The following is a 20,757-nucleotide window of genomic DNA, read 5'->3' as shown; positions in this document are numbered from 1 at the left end:
CATAGTAGTTGCCTGGTACATTAAACCCTGCCCTTCATTTCCAGTGCTGCACATACTAGCCATAACAACCAAACAGTAACTGTATCTTTGTTTTTAAAGGTCCACACTTGTTTATTTATTGTGTGCCTGTGGTGGGGATGCTTGGGGCCAGCATGTGATGGCTGGCACATGTATAGAGATCAGAGGACAACTTTTGGGAGTTGATTTTCTTCTACCCATGTGCCTTGGGGACCAAGATGATGTTGTCATTGTCAGACTAGTGGCCTAAATTTTTAAAAAAGAATTAAATAAAATTATTTTTAGATATGTGAATATATGCTTAAATAGGTCACTGCAGAGACAAAATGGTACCAGATTTCTCTGGAGCTATAATTACAAGCAATTATGAACCATCTGATAGATGTGGGTGCTGGGAATAGTTTTTGGGTCCTCTATAGGAAATACTTCACACTCTTGACCACTGAGCCATTAACTCTAGCCCCTAAACTTACCTTTAACTTACTTAAAATTGTTTCTAAAATTTCCATGGATGTCTCTGTGATTTAAAAAAATAGGGTTTATAGAAGGTAATCCTATTGTATGTGGTAAAGATGTGTATTTTCTAATTTGTTACAGTGTTTAAGAAACTTATTTCAGACAGTACATATTGTAACACGTATACAAAAATGAGTTCTTCTTTAGACTTCAGTAGTTATTCATCCTTAAGTTTATCTAAATGTTTTATACCATGTTTTGAAAAAGTTAGTTTTTAAGTTTTTCCAGTTCTTTTAATTTTACTTTCACACTTTAGAAAGACAAAGAGAAGCCTTGTTGAGGAAAAAAAATGAAACAATAACTTTATTTTTTCTAGGATGAAAAAATAGATGTTCAGAACACTTCAGTGGCACTTGGAGATACATCTTGGGTAACGACAGTTAATTACTATTTATTGAGAAAATCTCTTGGCACATCAGATTTCGATAAAGATGATGGCAGTTATCTACGCCTGTCATTAGGAGAGTTCTTTGCACAAAGATCTGAAGCTCTTGGTTGCCTTGGTGGTGGTAAGAATGTGAAAAGAGTAAGTATGAAATATGCTGAAAGTGGTAAAGACACCCATGTTCCTTGTGTGTCGCTGGACCACAAGCCCCAAGACTGGATAAGCTGTTGTAGCAACTCATAGTGGGGAAATGGGTATGCGTGAAAGAGATGTGTGTAAGAGAAATCGAAGAGAACCAAACTTACTTTAAATAACTCTCTTTTGCCTTTACTTGGAGACTTTTCTGAGACCTACCTTAATGTCTTCCTAAGGGCACATCCTTCTTAGAACAAAAGCCTCTGAGAGGCCCTACCATCTCATAATCTTGGGGACCAAACCTCAACATGAGTCTTTGTGGGGATAGCCACAATCCCAGGGTTCTTTGACTTTGAATGTTAGGATGTTCTATTTAGAATATAACAATTTTAAAGCATAGACAGAATGGGAACGTGGCAGAATGGTGGTTAAAAGCTTAGGATTTGTGGTTAGTCAGACCTGGTTTCAGTTCTGGTTCTGCCTTTTAACTAGCTCTATGACACTGAATAGTTTGTCTTCTATGCCCTAATTTCTCCATTTCTAAAGTGTAGTGCTATTTGTGGGATTTTGTAAGATTGAAATGTGTTGCTACATATGAAGTAGTTAATGCAGGTATGCACTGAGTAACTTTTGATATTATATGGTTGATTGGTAGGAAGAATTCTAGTATTCATTTATTCCATGCATCTGCAAGGTGTTTTAAAATGTTGGAATGTTGTGATTTAAAAAAAAGTGATAGTTATACATATTTTAAAAATGCAAACAGTTCATGTAGTGGTAAGTGTTCTAAGGAATGACTGAGCAGAAAGTGGCTTCACTCTGCTGTTTAGAATGTTGTCTGAAGGGATGACATGGAACAAGGAGGCAGCCATCCAGAGATCCAGAGGAACAGTGTTCCTGGTAAAAGAAAACCATATGTGTGAGACCCAGAGACAGGTATCAGAGTGGTTCATCAAAGGCAGATAGAACTAATGTGAGGGGCCAGGGCGAAGGCAAGTGGGGTAGGATATTGGTGATATCTCAGTTGAACTTCCAGGAAGGCCTTGGAGTCAGAGAATAACTTGGTCATGTTGCTTAGGTTCAATTCCACATTGCCACTACCTTTGCTAGGAGCCTGAATGGTGAAAGCCAGTAAAACACAGAGGAGGCACAGTTGGCAGAGGCTTGGCCAGTGGGAAGAGAGGGGGTGACAGCTGGGACAAGTGTGACCTGTTGAAACACGAAGGTGCAAGGATCAAGATTTATTCTACATAGTGAATTTGAGTTGCAACATAATTTGTTAAATTTATATTGAAGAGTGTTTATTAAAGCTGAATTCACTAAGAGCATGTGTTAGCTTCCTAGTAAAATGATAGTAAAATGGCTAAGATTCATTTAAAGAAAGTGGGGCTTATTTTGATTTATGGTTTCACTCGGTGGTTTGGCTTTGTTGTTTTAAGCCTGTATCAGCACTTTGCATCATAAGAGTGTGGCAGAGGAAACTACCTCCTGGCAGCTAGGAGGGAGCTAGGGGGAAGGGAGGGGAGAGAAAAAAAGGAAGAGAGGTAGCAGAGCAAAGAGGGCAGAGGGGAAGAGAGAGAAACAAGGAAGGAAGTGACTGGGATCCTCATGTCCCCTTCAAGGGCATGCACTCAGTGACACAACTTCCTTCTATTAGGTGTCACCTCTGAAGGTTCCATCACCGTCCAGGAGTGCCACACTGCTCACTAGGCCTTAGTACATAGGCCTTGGCCCACTCCAATATAATGAAATCAGTTTCTTGAATAGAACATAAAACATTTTAAAGAAGATTTATTTACTTTATGTTTGAGTATTTGGCTTTATATATGTATGTGCACAGTGCAGTTGCATGGTGCTCATGGAAGTCAGAGGAAGTTAGATCTGGGGAGTTGAAGTTACATGAGCTTGTGAGCAGAGCCGTCATGTAGGGTGCAGGGAATTGAACCTGGGTCCTCTCGAGGAGCAGTCAGTCCTTTTAACTCTTGAGCCATCTCTCCAGTCCCTAAATTAATTTTAAAAAATTACGTGTATGCATGTGTCTGTGTGTATGGATTTGTGTACATCCATATAGAGCCTGTAGGGCCAGGAGGGGATGTCAGACCCTGGGGCTGGAGTTATAGGCAGTTGTGAGCTGGGAACCAAACCTGGGTCCTGCACAAAAATGGTATATACTTTAACTACTGAACCATTTCTCCAGCTCCTCAGAACGTAAACATGAAATCATGGCTTTGAACCATCTGATCCATGTAGTGAATTAAAAAATGAAATGCTTTAAAGAGGTAGATGGATTGGGGTTTTAGAGACTATGAAAGAAATAGAAAAATAACCATTCCTTTTGTATTGTCTTGTTTTTAAGACAGTGTCTCACTATGTAGCCCAGGCTGGCCTTGAACTTGTAGTTTTCTTGTTTCATTTTACTCTGTGTTCAATTGTAGTTGTGCGCCATTATACTTGGCTCTGAACATTTTTTATTTTCTTGCTTTCTTCCTTTCTTGCTTTTTTTTTTTTTGTAGATCCATCGTTTTATTTATTTTTTTAAGAAAGAAGTAAAGTAGTCTTTATTCTTAGATGACATATTTTTATGTGAAAACCTTAAAGTTTTACTAGAACTTAAAGCGACTGTAGTCAAGTGTACCAAATCAATGAAAAATTAAAGGATCTTTCTATAGACTTTGGAAGTTTAAGTTATTAAAATAACTGTGTCACAATAACAGTGCAGAGAACAAAACATTGGAGAATAAATTTAACAAGAAAAATTTAAGACATATTCACTGAAAACTACTAAACATTACTGAGAAAAATTAAGGGATTGCCCTTTTGCACAAGGGCAAAGATATTTCTTTTTTTTTTTAAATTATATACGTTTGGATTAAAGGCGTGCGCCACCACCGCCCGTAACCTTTCTTGCTTTTTTAATATAGGGGATGTAGCTAGCTCTGGCTAACCTGAAAATTGTAGAGCAAGCTGGCCTTGAAGTCATAGATTTGTCTTTGCCTCCTAAGTGGGTGTTCGGATTACAAGTATGTGCGACCATGTGTTGCTCTCTGAACTGCTTCCTAAATAGATGAAAATAGCATTAGATCTTGGGAAAAGAGGTCTGACTCAGAGATTTTGTTTTGGCATTGTGAAGTTTCATATATTCAACTTACTGGATCCAGGGAAGAAGCTTCCAAATCAATGTCAACTAGAATCTTTAAGACATATTTTAGATCTGCACTATGAAAGTCATAAGAAAAGTGCAAATTCAGTTCTCTTTAGTAAGCTCCTTGAACCTAGATCTTTCTGAAACTTAATGAAAGTCACTGGGAGTATGCTTATTTTCAAGGCGTGTTTTCTTCAGATTAATCTATATATAGAGCAAGATATGCATTATTTAAGTTCTACAACATTTTTACCAGGCCCTATTCAGAACAATGCCAATAAACAGTGAGTGTTCATAACAGTTATTGAAGGACTGATGGAAGTGCTGCCTCTGAGTTGTTTTTGACTTGTTAGGAACGCTTAACACCATCAGTTACAATGACTAAATGATAGCTGTGACTGAAGAAACAAAAGGTTTTGTCTGAAGCAAAACCTCTTCTCCCCATGTTGGATGTAGTGCTCAGGTCTTTGCGTGAGCAGACAGGTGCCATCATAGGTAAGCAGCTCACAGGTTCTGTCTGGGCTTTAAAGTTCACCTCTAGATTTCTGAAGTTACATGTCAAGAATGAAGTCATGTGGGATGTCTTAGTTGTAGTAGATAAAGTAATCTAGAGCTTTTCAAAGTAGCTGGAAGTTAAGGAAAATTAATTTGTGTTTAATTATTTTTGCAGCCATCATTTGGTTATTTTATTAGATCACCAGAGGAGAGAGAGCCTGTTGCGTTAATAAAACCTGATGTGTCAAGAAATGATCTGGAGAAAGAAGCGACTCGTCTTCACCAGGGTTTCTCCTCAGGTAGTGAGTGGATTAAATGAAAGACTTGAAGGAACTTCTGTCTTAATTTGTAATTGTGTGATCGTGTTCTCTGGGTGAAGATGTATACTATACACTGCTTTTTAACATCCCACATGGGTTGTAGATTTTTTATTTTTTTATTTTCACATCTCCTTTTCAACTGAAAGTAGAAAAGAGAGATAGAATCCACCCAAATTTTTGTATAAACTACTATAGCAAATGTGAATAATTTAAAATGACCTAGTTAAATTAGGCTTATTAAATTATTACTGTTAAGGAATAATAGAAATAGCCGGGCGGTGGTGGCGCACGCCTTTAATCCCAGCACTCGGGAGGCAGAGGCAGGCGGATTTCTGAGTTCGAGGCCAGCCTGGTCTACAGAGTGAGTTCCAGGACAGCCCGGGCTATACAGAGAAACCCTGTCTCGAAAAACCAAAAAAAAAAAAAAAGGAATAATAGAAATTAGAGATGCTATGAAATTTAAAGTAGACTACATATAACATTCCTGCAATATCTATAGAATTTTTTTCTTTTTTTGTGACAGGGTTTCTCTGTGTAACCCTGGCTCCCCTGGACTCACTCTGTAGACCAGGCTGGCCTTGCACTCAGAGATCCTAAAGGTGTGTGCTACCACTCTCAGCTAATAGAAAATATTTTAAGTTACACTTTGTTCATTAGCTAAGTTATTGAGCCATTCCTTTTTGCTAATCCAAAAGCTCTATTGAATAATAGTGCTCCATCCTTTTTTAAGAATTATTTTATTGTATGTATCTGGATATTTTGCCTATCTGTGTATCTGTGCACCATGTTCATGCCTACCTAGTGCCTGTGGAGCTGCTGTGTGTTTGCTAAGGATTTAATCCAGGTTCTCTGAAAAAGCAGCCAGTGCTTTTTAACCACTGAGTCATCTCTACGTGTGGATGTGTCTGTGTTCTAATACAGGATGAAGGATGTAGTTCATTTTTTGTCATTCTGAAAAAGTATATAATTTTGAAATCAATTTTTGAAGCCCAAATAATATTAAATTAGTTTATATAAATAATTTAGGGGAGACCAAAATCCACAGACTTCCTTCAGAGCCTATCCTTTGTCCAAATGTCTGTCATTTAAACATTCTTACTGAGGACAACTTAACATTTACAGTACAAAGATATTTTTCCCCCCTTGGCATTTTATAATTTTGACAAGTACTTTCTTATCAGATTATTTCCAAGGGGTAACACATGTCTTTAAGTTGAATATTGTTTATTTCCTGTAGGAGACTTGAATGAACAGTCCCAGGCACAGCTAAGTGAAGGATCGGTTACACTTAAGGCTGAAGAACTGCAGAGAACTTCCCAGGTGGATGAAGATGACATGACACTGACTGCCAGCAGAAGCCAGACAGAGGTAGCTCAAGCTCTCCCTAAAGGATACCTTAGATTATCTTATTATGGTTTTCAGATAAGATGGACCAAGGTCATCTGTGAAAAATATATGCCCTTACTTTTCTGGCTTCAGTTTTATTACAGTGTCCTTTAAATGAGAAACATTTAAAAAATAATTTATAATGTACATATAGAAGAATGTATAAAACAGACTTACAGTGAACACATTATCACAGTTTGTGTGTCCCAGATCAAAAGAAAGAACCCTGAGGTGTGTACATGCACTCTTTGTTTTGTGCCATCTGATGTCCCTCTTGACTTGGCCAGTAGACAGACTGTCAATGTTTATTTCCAGAATCATGAAAAGTAAAAAAAGAATGAAAAAAAATAGAGTTATTGTCAATAATTTAGAATTCTTTTAAAAAATTCTTCTAAACAGTACTTATTACTAGTGCACTAGTAATAACTAGTAATACTAGGTATAGTATTATAATACTATAATTCTTGCCTATTTTTAACTTTGTATAAAAGACATGCAGCATGCATTCTTTTTCTTTGACTGTTTTTGCTTCAGTTTTTACTTGCTAAAGGAATTTATAGACAGTCATTTTCCTTAGAGTGCTGTGTTCTGTTATATGAATGTTAGTGAATGTTTGGGCTGTTTGATGTGTTGAAACAACCTAGTAACTTTGTCTTGTTGGCTGACCCACTCCACCACCCCTCTTCTGTGTGTGTCTCTGTTGAGTGCAACTGATGGTTCACACATAAAGTTTGTGACTTACACTGAAGTTCCTTTGGCATAGTCAATATAGTTGTCTCTTGGTGGTCTGTAATAATTTGTGTTGACATATGACCTCTCTTGACAGAGTGGTATTGCTAACCATTTGAGTAGCCCTGTAGTGGGACTTCTTGTTTTAATTTGTATTCCTCTGATTGTTAATGAAGTTAAGTACTTTTATACTTTTATTGGTCTTTTAGGTGGTGTCTTTTGTGAAATTCCATTTCTTGGATTTCTTTATATTTTTTGGTAGGATCCTTTGGCCAGTCATGAAAGTTTTACCTATTTTCTTCCAGTCTGTGACTTATCTCCACTTTTTTCTTCAAGATAGGGTTTTACTGTATAGCCCTAGATAGACTTGGATGAACTATGTTGTCCAGGCAGGGCTTGGACTTCTGTAAGTCTTCCTGTCTCAGCCTTCCTAATGCTGTGAAGTCACATGGGAGCCACCACGCCTGGCTTATTAGCCTTTTCACTATTTTTTATTTTTAAATTACTTATTTAATTTTATTTTATGAGCATTGATGTGAGGGTGTCAGATTTCCTGGAACTGGAGTGTTTTGTCTTTCATTCCATGTTTTGGTACATCATATTTTCATTACTCAGTTTCTTCCCTTTATCCTTCCCAGTCTACCTGTATCAAAGCTTTTCTCTCCCTTCCTCCTTCCTGTTTTGGCTATTGCTGAGAATTGAACCCCTGACTCCACACATTCTTAGGCAAATATTCTTCTATTGATTGATATCCCCATCTCTGTTCAATGTACTTGGAAAAACTTAGGTTTTTAAGCATTTATAAGATATTCCAGATTTAAAATTTTAGTTTTACTATTTTAATGATTTATTTTTTAAATTATGTGTATGTTGAGGGTAGGGTCTAGACATGTGTGTGGGTGCTACCCCTTGGACTTTGGAGTTGTAGGGAGTTGTGAACCGCTTGACATGGGTGTGGGAACTGAACTCGGGTCTTTTGTCAGATAAATTATGCTCTTATCCACCAAGCCATCTTTCCAGTCCAGTTTTCCAGATTTTAAAGTAATTGGTTTTATGTTGCTTGTTGTGTGTTCAAGATTTTTCTTAGTCATTTATTTTATTAAGACATCTTCATTGTGTCTGGATTTGTTCAGTTGAAAATGCATTTTGGGGCTGGAGAGATGGCTCAGCAATTAAGAGCACTGATTGCTCTTCCAGAGGTCCTGAGTTCAATTCCCAGCAACCACATGGTGGCTCACAGTCATCTGTAATGGAATCAGATCCCCTCTTCTGGTGTGTCTGAAGACAGCTACAGTGTACTCATGTGTATAAAATAAATAAATCTTTAAAAAAAAAATGAAAAAGAAAATGCATTTTGTTCACTTGAAGATACCTGTTCTATAACTATTGTCTTCCTCTTTGTTTCATTAATGCTAAGAATGATAGTTGGTTGAATCTTAAAATTATTGTCCAGGTCATCAGACTTGGAGGCAACTGTCTTTACCCACTGAGCCATTTTGCCAGCCCTTTACTTTCAGTTCTTTTTTTTTTTTTTTTTTTTTTTTGGTTTTTCGAGACAGGGTTTCTCTGTGTAGCCCTGGCTGTCTCGGAACTCACTCTGTAGACCAGGCTGACCTCGAACTCAGAAATCTGCCTGCCTCTGCCTCCCAAGTGCTGGGATTAAAGGTGTGTGCCACAACTGCCCAGCAAAACTAACTTTCTTCCTCCTACTCCGTACATCTGTCCTTCCTTCCTTCCTTCCTTCCTTCCTTCCTTCCTTCCTTCCTTCCTTCCTGCTTGTTTGTTTGTTTGAGACAGTCGCTCATGTAGCCCAGATTGGTCTTGAACTCATTGTGTAACTGAGGGTGACTGAATTGATCTCCTGCCTACACGTCCCAAGTGCTGAGATTATAGACATGTATCAGCACACTGAACAAATGGGATGCTTTTACATAAGCTGTTGGGTTCCAGTTACTCTCAGCAGGAAGTTAGCATTACCTATCCTGCTGTTACCAGAGGTACATGTTATGTGTGGTATGTGTTTACCATCGATAGTAGTTTATAGTTTTTGCTCTTGGGCCCATCTCAGTTTTATACCTATGGTTCCCATTATGTCTTGCTGCACCTAATTTATAAATTAAGTTTTGTCATAGGTTTGTTTATTGTCTAGGGATAAGTATATATATAGTTTGGTATGCCGTCTTGGAACATAGCCCTTGGATAACAGAAGACTACACTAAAGATTAATCTGTACATGCCATTGTAAGTGGAGTGAGTTAATTTAATAAAAGTTTCTTGCTTCTAGGACACTTTCTGCAATAATAACAAGTTTCAGGAAAATAAAAACACACTGTCTGGTGGTGAAGATTCTGTACTTAGAATAAGCACCATTGCTTCAGCCATTGCAGATGTGTCAGTGAGTACTGATCCTGCCCAGCTTGTTGCCATGATGAAGGCACTCACAAATAAAGGAAGAGGCAAGACTTTCCAGGATGATGAGACACAAGAGGACTGTTCAATCATCTCTCATTTTGTACTTAATGATTTAGAAAAAAGTAACAGATCCAATGCATTTGATATGGAGAAGTACCTTACAAAAACAGAACTTAGTAGCTGTGAAGGCGCACGAGAGCCCTTTTCAAGAGCAGGCACATCTGACATGTGGGATTTATGTTTGCCCGAACAGCAGACTGTTCAAGACATGAGTAAGGTGAATGTTTGTGCTACTAATACAATGGAAGCCGAAGAAAATACAGCAGCTATTTCCGGTGGTGGAAACATAGAGAGTGATACCCAAGAATCACTTAGAACAATAACCTCTTCAGATTCAGTTCTTACAAGCATGAGAGAGAATAGAAGCACAGCCATGCGGAGGATGACATGCTCTGTTGATGAATTACTGGATATGCGGAACAGTCAGAAAGCTGCGTCAGTTTCCGTTGTAGCATCCAGGAGTGACCTATCATTAAGGAATCCCAGAGTACCTTCCTTTAGCATTGTAGAACAATGTGAAGAAATACAAGATAACCAGGAACACAGAAGGAAGAAAGAATGTGTCAGCGAGACCAGCTGCAGTGACAAGCATGTCACCTTTGAAGATGGTCACACAGTCTTACGTAAAAGTGTTGGTAAGTATAGTGGCTGATCACATTGCAGATGTGTGGAATTGTTGTTCAGTGGTGTTTTCTGTTCTTATTGGAGAATGCACCTTTCTCATAGATTTGAAAACTGCCTCTCCTGAGAGTGGTAGCTCTGGCTTTCAAGACCAGGAGAGCTTCAGACTGTCTACGTCACCACTCAGTCATTCTTCTCCCAGTGAAATTTCTGGAAACTTCTCAGGGTAGGTGCTTGCCTCAACCTTATTTTTATTTATTTCTTTCTGTTATTTGAGAATTTCATATAGGCATATAATGTGTTTTGATCAGATCAACCCCTACATAATTATTAATTTAAAAAAATATATGTATAGGAAAATTAAATTATAAAAAAATCAAAAAGAAGAAAAATCTCCCATTTTTAGGTTCATTTATTAAAGGCAGTACCTAAAATGCTTTGAATTTCTTTACTTCAGTTGTTTCCCCACGTTAGTTTATACTGAGAAAGGGTCTTCGACAGCCTACAGCTCCTGTTTGTCTAGTGAAGCCAGTAAGCTTTGGGCAGCAAGCTCCTTAGGTTCCTCCTATCCATTCCCCGAACTGGCATTGTCAGTACATACTGTCACACCTGATGGGCTTTTGGTTTGTTTTCATTGTTGTTGTATTTCTTTACATGGGTGCTGGGGATTCAAACTCAGTTCCTTATGATTGCCTGTAAGCACTTTACCCACTGAGCCATTTCCCCAGAGAGGAAAAAGTTTATTCTAGCTTGCATGCCAGGCTACAGTCCATCATTGAATAAAGTCAGGGTGATAATTCAAGGCAGGAACCTTGTGAATGCTGCTTGCTGCCTAAGTCTCTGACTAAAAGAGTCATGCTTAGCTAGCCTTCTTATACAGTCCATGCCTAGGGATGGTGCCACTTAAGACAGTGATGGCAATTCCTCACAGACATGCCCACATAGCAACCCAATAAAGATAATTAAGACTTTTTTCAGGCAATTCTAGACTGTTTCAAGTTCACAGTTTAATGCTAAGTAGGACAGGGACTTTCATGGTTTATTCAGTTTTTCTAGTATTGTTTAGTATATCATTTGTGTTTTGCTATCTTGTTTTTTTGTTTTTGTTTGTTTGTTTTTGGGTATTTATTTATTTATTTATTTATTTTTGAGACAGGGTTTCTCTGTATAGCCTTGGCTGTCCTGGAATTCATTCTGTAGACCAGGCTGGCCTCGAACTCAGAAATTAGCCTGCCTCTGTCTCCCAAGTGTCTGGTTGTTTTTGTTTTTTATTTGTGTTTTTGAGACAAGGTTTCTCTGTGCCCTGGCTGTCCTAGAACTTTCTCTGAGAACCAGGCTGGCCTCTAACTCACAGAGATCTACACACCTCTGCCTCCCAAGTGCTGGGATTAAAGGTGTGTGCCATCACGTCCAGTTCAAGTGTTTTACTATCTCTTTTTTTTTTTCCTACTATCTTTTAAGGATTATTTTATTTCATGTGTATGAGAATTTTGATCATATATATGTAAGTGTACCATGTGTGTGCCTGGTGCCTGAGGAGACCAGAAGATGTCAGATATCCTGTGGAGTTCTAGACAGCCATGTGAGCTGCCATGTGGGTGCTGGGAATTGAATCCACTGGCTGCAAGAACAGCCAGTGCTCTTAACCTCTGGGCCATCTTTCTAGTTCTAGTTCTGTTTTGCTAATTTAATAACGTTGAATAGTTTTCCTTTAATTTTTAATTCTGTAAATGTTCTCTTTTCTGGCTTCATAAGAGATTGTTCAAGAGTTTTCTCTGTTGAAAGATACTAATGAGCAAATTGAGTAGTTACTGACATTTCAGAGCTATCTTCTTTCTTAAGCTTTCTTCCCCCCACCCCCTTGTGAATTCAGGCATTATTTCTGAAAAATATTTTCCTGTTTCATTTCCTTCTGCCCTTAGGAGAGAATTCTCATGATACATTTGTGGAATAAATTTTAAAATTTTAAAATTACACTTATCTGTGGGTATGTGGTGATTGTACTCACATTCATGAAGGTGCATGTGCCTCAGTGCATGTGGAGGGGTCAGAGGACAATCTGTTGAAGTTGGTTTTCTCCTTCTACCATATGAGTCCTTGGGGTCTCAGGTCATCAGGTTTGGCAGCAAGCACCTTTTCTTGCTGCACTATCTGAGCAAACCCTCCCTAGGCTGTGGTTGCTGAGCTTTCTTCTTTTCTTCCCAGATTTGGGCTGGAGGCTGTGATGTGGCTGATGAAGAACAGAATAAGCTAGAAGTAACACCAGTGTGTGTGTGTACGCATGTGTTAAATAGATGTGGGTTTCATAACAAAGGCTGTTTTATCTTTTTTTTTTTTTTTGGATGGGTCCTAGTAACTGATACCCAGGTTTTCTTTTAGCATGATCTGCCACTTTGCCACATCCTTAGCCTTCATCCACTGGGTTTTTTTTTAACTTAATATATTATATCTTTCTGAGCCAGAGGATAGTATTCAGCACCATGGTTTAGAGTTTCTGTTTTGTTATATGTTAGCAATGAGAACAAGCATTCTGCCATTGAACTATATCCTCAGGCCTCATAGCATGGGTTTTGGTGGTTAAGGATGTTTTGTTGTATGCTTGTGCCATGCCTTAGTTCATCTTGTACAGCATTTAAGCTTCCTACTTTATTATCAAAATTATACCTTTTATGAAGTACTTTATATTTATCATTATTTTTTTTTCCATCTGGATGAATTCCTCAAATACAGAGTATCTGAATCAAGGAGCTTAATTGTTCAAACAAAAGTAGTTCACTTTATCTGTTTTTACATTTTATTGCCTTATCTATGCCATTTTCTGTCTTGATTTTGCTGTTTGAGGATAGCGACTTTTTTTTTTTTAAATGGTTTTACTAACTGCTGTTTGTTAGGTACTCAATAATTTTTTTATTAAATGAATAACTAATTGTTATGTGTCTATATGTGGTATTTACTAATGAAAATGAGGCAACCTTTTCTTTAATGGTAGCTTACCAGGTAGGTAAGGAATATAACCGATTAAAGATAATAAGTTTGTGGTTGAGTTTCTTCAAGTTTATAGATAGACAGGAGTGGTCATTTGCTTATATAGAATCTAACACCATGCTTGTATTTTTCTTTCAGATGTGTTCTGGAGTCTTTTGATTCAGCTTATCACCAGAGGCCCCACTTAGAGAGTGAGTTGTCTCAGTTGGCATGTTCCCATGCTGACATGAGCAGGCTGACTTATGTGTCTGAACAGGAGAACACCCTTCCTGTCACAGAGGACCACAAGGTGGGTGGCACTTGGACTGTTTCTTTAGTAAGGCTTTGAGACCAAAAGTATTGGTGATGCTTGACTCAGACTGGAATCTGGTCTGTTTAACTTCTGTATCTTTAGAATGAATTAATGTGTGTATGCATTTGTACTTATGTCTCTACATTGGCTTCTGCCCACTTCAAAAGAAAAATCTTTGACCAAGGTTGAGAGCAGCATAGATCTCAGGTGTAATCATAAATATTTAGGAGACACTTTGATAACATGTCCTTTTAGCAAAACACTAGTAGTAGGTTCCCTTGGGGTTTATGACCCCCCCAGCCATGGGCCTTTGACCAGGATTACAGTATTAGGTATGACTTCCTTCCCTTGTAGCAGCCCTCAAATTCAGTTAGAAAGCATTTGATTACCCTAACAGTTGTCTGTTAGGCCACTATTGCCCCAATGAGTTCTTCTGTCTTGGCAGGTCAGTATTGTAGCAGATAGGGTCCCACACTGTGTAAGCCCATTGATGACTTTTCTCCTGTGATTGGTATAACATCTTTCAATGTGAAGGCTAGCCAACAGGGAGGAAGTTTCTGGGTCAGGTCTAGCTTAATTTTTTCCTATGCTCTGCAACCAATGTGTGTTTTCAATAATAGGTTCTTATCTAGTTATGGTGAGCAGCGAAAGCATCTTCCTGACCATTAGCTCATAGGAAGGTATTGTACACCTGCCACTGGAATTTTCAAACTCATGTTTTCTAGAGGAAGCATTGTTTGCCCATGCAGTGTACCTCCACTCAAACTCCTTTTAAAATAAACTTACATTTTTAATTAGCTTACAAAGCAGTGGGGTTCCATAAGCTTTTGATATATATCTTTAGTTTAAAATAATTCATTCCTGTCGCCTGTCCCCTGTCTCTCTCAGCACAGTGTTTTAACTGCTGAATGACGGGATCTGGCAACCTCTCTGCTACTTTCTTGGACTATTAGCCCTCTCTAATCCTATTTTCTTCATCTTTGTGAAGGCTTGTGGTGTGAAGTCAGTGCTTACCACTTAGTAATTTAATCCATGAGACATTTTTTTTTTTGTTGCTATTAGTAATTGACCAATAATTTGGTCTCTCTTTATATCTTTGTTTTTAAACCTTTGGCTTAGAAGTAACTTTCAGTGCAACTAAAAATAATAAGTGAGAGTTAAATATGCCCTTGGAGGTTAGTTCTAGACTGTTCATCTTGCTGATTTATAACTCTTATTCTTCAGGTTGTACATATGAGGAAATAATAAAAAATAACCATTCTATAGTTTAGAAATTAGAAAAGGCTTAGTGTTTACAAAAATTAGTATCCTTAACTCTTGAAGCATATTTATAGTGTAAACAGATGACAGGTATAGAGGGCTTGGGCGCTGGCTTTGTACTCATCCCAACCTTGTGTCCATGTTGTTTGGTAGCTTGTCTGCCCTTACTCTTTATTTACTAAGTTATATTATTTTATAAAGTTAATGGAGAATTCCTAATTTGAAAAATGTTAGACAGCTTTGGTTCTTTATGTCAGTGTTTTAGATGTAAGTGGTGTGTACTTTTTATTTTCTTCCTACTGTAAGACTTTTTATAAAACAATAGATGCAATTTAGTTGTGTAAGCCTGCATTTTATATTTCCAGTTGTTTTCCTGTGTACACTCTGTGCTTCAGGATACCATGTAGATTTCACATTGAGATTTATACCAGCATTGTTTGAATTTGTTATATTTTGTTTAATTTATGGATTACTAAAGAAACAAAATTTGTCACATTCAGAGTGATCTCACCAGTGAGCTGAGTACCACAATTGTTCGAGCCAGTCCAACTCTACCAGAGGAGCAAGTTATGGAGAACCTAAGAGACAAAATTCCAGGTCATAATGCAGAAAAGGTATCACTCCCATGTGTTATCCAGACTAAGTCTGGTTTAGGAAACATGACAGAAACTCCTTCTCTGAGGAGTGGATTTGAAGATGGAGAACCTAACTTTGCATCCAATCAAGATATTTCTTCCAAAAATGGGGAACCCTTGGAAGCTGGTAAGATGGAGTCAACATCTGGCTCCTGTGAGCAGGATCTGATTGGCCAAGCTCTCCTGAACAAGCCAGGTCTAATCCACCAGTCTGGGCCAGCCATACCGAACCTCCCTGTATTGAGCCAGAAGACTGTGGATCAGAGTCAAAGATTAATATCTACTTGTCTGTCAACTGCCAGCAGTGATTCTAACAGCCAGATTTCTAATCTGGGCACCTCTGGAGACCAGCATAGTCCTGCACCCCACGTTTCAGCTCATGCTTCTGTTGCTAAGGTGCAGAACAAGCCTGCTGTGTGTCCTGCTCTCTGGACTGGACATTCTCTATACACAGCTCCTGGGGCTCCACAGTATTTGGGGCCAGTCTCTTCATCTGCAAATGTCACCTTGTCACAGTGCCATGCAGGCATGCAAGTCTGTGGGATTTCAGGGTATTCTCCTTATCCTCCTGTTGCACCAGAGCTTGTGGCTTCCGGGGTGTATTTAAGACCAAATCTTGCCTCTGGATTGATGGCTCCTTCTTCTCTTTATAACCTGTGTTCTACTGCTGTACACCAGAACTTGCTTACTACGGCAAAGCCATTTCCTGTGCAGTCTGTTGGTACAAACTGTGAAACTGAACCATGGGACTCAGGGATGATGTCTGGATTTGGTAAGATGCATTTTCTTCTTCAGTATTACTTACTGTTACTACCTAAAGGTTGAATTTTATCAAATGAGTCTAAAAAGCTAGTTTGTTTCAAAGAAATATTGATTGGAATTAATTTCTTTAATTTTTTTAATCTTTAAGATTCATTTATATATGAGTATATGCACACATACATGTGCAAGTGCCCACAGGCTAAAAGGATATTGGATCTCTTGGAGCTGGACTTGCAAGAGGGCTGCCTGATCTGGGTGCTGGGATTTGAACTTAGGTCTTCATTATTGAGCAGCAAGTTCTCTTAACTGCTGAGCCAGCTCTCCAGCCCCCCTCCTTTTAGGTTTTCCCCCCCCTGTTTTAAAAGCACAGGATATCAGATTGGCCTTACACTTACTATGTAGGGAAAATGACTTTGAGCTTTTGATCTTCCTGTCTTCACCTCCCAAGTGATGGGATTATAGGGATGCATCACATAGTTTATTTTGGATTATTTCTTACAAGCTCTTTCTTCAACTTATGTTGAGAGCTTCAGAGTGTGTCTATGAAGGGATTACTGAACTTGGCTTAGAACAACAGTAAATTGGTAGTTTCCTAGGTCTTCTCCTGATGTTTCTTTTCCTCTGTACTTGCTTTTGCTATTCTCCTAATTAGGAAATGTCCTCTTTTGGATCATTTCCAGAATGAGTTACCTTCCACTGGTTCTTCATGAGGGTGACGTTGTGGTAGTGAGGAGCAGGACTCTGTTCTCATCCACAGTCTCCTCTACTGATGACAGACACTGGCTCTGTGGAGCTGGGGATTGTACACAGCCCTCCTGAGTGTGAGGATAGGGACAGGGCTAAAGACAGTGCTGTGTAGATTCTGTAGCCAGGCACGCCTGGAAGCAGCCCTCTGGAGCTTCTCTTCACCTGTCAGTGGCTTTTAACTTGGGAGAGAAAAAGGGCCTGACGGCAACAACAAAAATCTATCTCTGTAAATTTGCTGAGTTTGATTAGTTTTGCTTGTGTTGTGTTGTTTGTTTTCCCCAGAACTGTACAGAAGACAGAGATTGTTGGTAGCTTTCACTGAGACTTTTTTTTTGTTTGTTTTTTGTCAAGGATTCAGGGGCATTTATTCTATAGCTTTTTGGTATAAGAGTCCTATGCAATCGTTCCCTTTTAACCATTGGTGCTTTTGGTCAGATGTTCAGTGTAACTTACGTTTTGACTTACTCTTATGCAGGGAATGCCAGAGTACCTGAGGAACTGAGGTTTCCTCATGCTTGCTGTGTAGGCATTGCTTCACAGACCCTCCTTAGTGTCCTCAACCCAACTGACCATTGGCTACAAGTCAGCATCAGAGTTCTCAGTATTTGTGTGAACGGTGAGAAGGTAAGTTTCCCATGTCTTCTCATTGGGCTTCACTGTTGTACTTTGGTTAAAAAAAATTAATCTGTTTTTCCTCCCAGTTCCTGCTTCCGTAATGACAACTCTGAGACTAATTATTTATTATTAAATGCCTAGGCTATAGCTTTGGCTCATTCCCTGACTAGCTCATAACTTATTTAACCCATTGAAAGTATTCTGAGTCTTCTGCGTGGTTAGCTACCACTTCTTCCTTCGGTCTCTCATCTATCCCGAGTTCAGTTCCCTGCAGGTTTACTTCGTCTCCTTTTATTCTCTCACTCTTTTCCAGAATCCTCTCTCTTCCTGTCAGTGTCCCACTTCCTATTTCCTGCCTCAGCTCATTAGCCATCGGCTTTTTTATTGACAGGTGTTGCTTATAAGAGATTCTCTCTACACATGTTAATGACGTGCTTGACTTCCCTTACTCTCCTTAGAAAACAGCAGTCTTTTTGTCCTTTGATAATGCCATATGCACAGACTGTATTTCAGTCCCTCTCTCCCTCCCTAACTACTCCTAGAGCCACCCCTCTTTTCTTCCTTTTTCTAAATGATTAAATTTTTCTTTTGAAAGTTTTTTTTTTATAAGGTTAATTTGTTTTTATGCACATGCATATTTTGTCTGTCTGTCTGTCTGTGCACCAAAATTGTGCAGTGCCCACAGAGGACAGAAGAGGGCATCAGGTCCCTTGGACCTGGAGATGTAGACAGCTTTGAGCTGTCAAGTCTGCTGCAAGAGTGTTCTTAGTCACAGAGACATCTCTATAGTTTTCCTTTGGAAAGTTTCTTTTTGAAGTTTTAGACTGTTCTTTGATACATGATTCTACATGTGTATGATCCATCCTGATCACTGTCTGCCCTCCCCCTCTCGTTTTCTTCTCATCTTGTCATTCTCTTTCCCCTTGCAAGTCCCTTTCCTGTATTCATTTTGTTTTGTGTGTGATTGGTGTGTGACCGCAGGTTTAGAACTATCCATTGATATGTGTAGAGCTCATGGTTAGGTATAGAGCTAAAGACAATGAATCTGTGGATAGACAACAATAGTTCAGCAGGGAAAGGTGGAGCCCATGAAGACCTCCCCAGTTCATGATTAGTTTTGGTAGGCCAGTCTTGCAGGCCCAGTTCAGTCAACTGCAGCTGCTGTGCGGTCAGATTTGCAGTGGCATGCCTGGAAGACAGTAGTTTTCACCCTTTCTTTCCACTGGTTACAGTTTTTTTCTGCTCCCTCTTTTACAATGTTCCCTGAACCTTAGAGGGATTGGTATAAATGTCCTTCCTGTTTAGGACTGTGAGAACTCAGCTATCTTTTATTCTGATACCTTGAGCAGAATCTTTGCATTCATCACTGTTCTCTGCAAAGGAAAGCTTCTCTGAGTAAGGCTGAAGATAGCATTTGTCTCTGGGTTTAAACCTGAATATTTAGCATGTAGTTTGGTACCATGTTTAGCTAAGCTAAACAGTAGTAGTGAGTTCTCCCAGGAGGACTTAGGACCTCCCTCATCATGAGTTTATCTGGTTTACGGTACTTGGTATGAATTTCCTTTTATTAAGCGGGTCTCAATTTCAGTCTGAAAGTGGTTATTACCTACTAACAGTTGTGCCGCTATTGCATGGTGGCTACGTCCTGAGCTTGAGCTCAAGTGCCTCTACCCACTGAGTCATCTTACTGGCCTCCTTTTTGTTTTTGTTTCTTTGTATTTTTAAACAGACTACCTATGTAGCCCTACCTGGCCTGTAGCTTACTATCTATATCAGACTGCCCATGTTTTTTTGTGGTCATCCTCTAGTGTTTGCCTTCTCAGTGCTAGGATAATTAATAGGTGTATACCCCCATGCCTGGCCTTTTCACTCCCTTGCTTATGTCTATGCTGTTCCTGTCTTTCTAACATACATAGAAATATAAGTATGATTCTATTATTTCCTGTTTATAAATGATGGCTATGTGCAGAGCCATTGCTTATAGCAGACACATGTGGGCTGCGGTTAAGTCATTTTGTCTGTTTTTTGTGAGGCTAGGTCTCATGTACCTCCAACTTGCTAAGTAGCCAAGGATGACTTTAGACTTCTGATCCCCTTCTTTCCACCTCCAAAGTGCTGGGATTAATATGCAGACATTATTATGCCCAGCTTTTTTTTTTTTTTTTTCTTAAATCTTTGTTGCTCACATAGAACTTGAATGAACCCAAGTGAACAATTTTGGATCGGGGTCTTTTTTAAGCCCCTTGTTGTACCAGCATTTACGTTGTAAGACATCTAAATGTATTTTACATTTTTCATTAGTTTTAATACTTTTCAATCATTATTTCTTATTTATAAAGCCATATTAATTATCTTTAGCGCTATTATTTTCATCATATTCTCTTTAAAATCTACTGGAGTGGATATAGTTCTTACGTAGTGAGAATGGATTAGTGTTCACTTATTTGCCGGTGGGTATATGCATGCCATAGTACAGGTGTGCAGGTCAAAGATCAACTTGATTTTCTCCTTTACCATGTGAGTTCCAGGGCTCAAACTCAAGTTGTTAAGTTTGGTATTAAGTAACTTTTACCTACAAGTCCACTTACCAGCCATCAAAAAGATTTTTGCTTTTGGAGTGATAATGCCTTTCTGTTAATAGGTTACAAGAGTTGAGTATTTCTTAAGATGTAATGAAGGTCTATATTTCATAGTTTGAAGAAGAATCTAAACTAGATCTTAAACTAGATGATTAACCTCAAAAAAGTAAAGCCATTTCTAACATGCTACCTTGCTCTTATTTACAGGTGGATCCTTCAACACAAACCTGTTTAGTTTTCAAGAATAAAGTTGTAATAAGACCTCATGCCACAGAAGAAGTAAAAATTCTTTTTATCCCCACAAATTCTGGAATTTTCAGATGTACATTCAGTGTTGCTTCATGGTCCTTTTCATCAGATGCTGATACAATAGTGCAAGCAGAAGCTCTGGGGAGCAGAGTCACCCTCACTGCCATTGCGGAAACCCCTGTTATTGAGGTAACTGTTGTAACTGAGTCTCATTTGCTAGTGTTTTAATAAAGGAAGAATTTGTGAACAGATGTGTCACAATGGCTCAAGCTAAATATTTATTGATTCTTAAAATTTATTTTTTTAGATTTATTTACTTTCATGTCTATGAGCGGATATCTCTGTGTGTGTGTGTGTGTGTATATATATATACATATACATATACATATACATATACATATACATATACATATA

The 20,757-nt window shown here is 38.6% G+C and overlaps 1 protein-coding gene across 4 annotated transcripts in view; it reads left to right on the top strand.

Moving 5' to 3' along the window:
- The window catches only part of Cep192 (centrosomal protein 192), an 80,143-nt gene that overhangs the window by 19,829 nt on the left and 39,557 nt on the right, over positions 1 to 20,757 (top strand). For all 4 annotated transcript variants that reach the window (XM_028774282.1, XM_028774281.1, XM_028774279.1 and 1 more), the window contains exons 14-22: positions 851 to 1,060; positions 4,867 to 4,990; positions 6,249 to 6,379; positions 9,411 to 10,233; positions 10,325 to 10,445; positions 13,343 to 13,493; positions 15,257 to 16,163; positions 17,376 to 17,524; positions 20,302 to 20,532. In XM_028774282.1, coding sequence (XP_028630115.1) covers positions 851 to 1,060; positions 4,867 to 4,990; positions 6,249 to 6,379; positions 9,411 to 10,233; positions 10,325 to 10,445; positions 13,343 to 13,493; positions 15,257 to 16,163; positions 17,376 to 17,524; positions 20,302 to 20,532 — 2,847 coding nt within the window. The remainder of the gene's footprint in view (positions 1 to 850; positions 1,061 to 4,866; positions 4,991 to 6,248; positions 6,380 to 9,410; positions 10,234 to 10,324; positions 10,446 to 13,342; positions 13,494 to 15,256; positions 16,164 to 17,375; positions 17,525 to 20,301; positions 20,533 to 20,757) is intronic.

Source organism: Grammomys surdaster, unplaced genomic scaffold (genome assembly GCF_004785775.1).
Source record: "Grammomys surdaster isolate TR1022 unplaced genomic scaffold, NIH_TR_1.0 239, whole genome shotgun sequence".
NCBI lineage: Eukaryota > Metazoa > Chordata > Mammalia > Rodentia > Muridae > Grammomys > Grammomys surdaster.
This window is presented reverse-complemented; position numbering and strand designations above follow the sequence as displayed.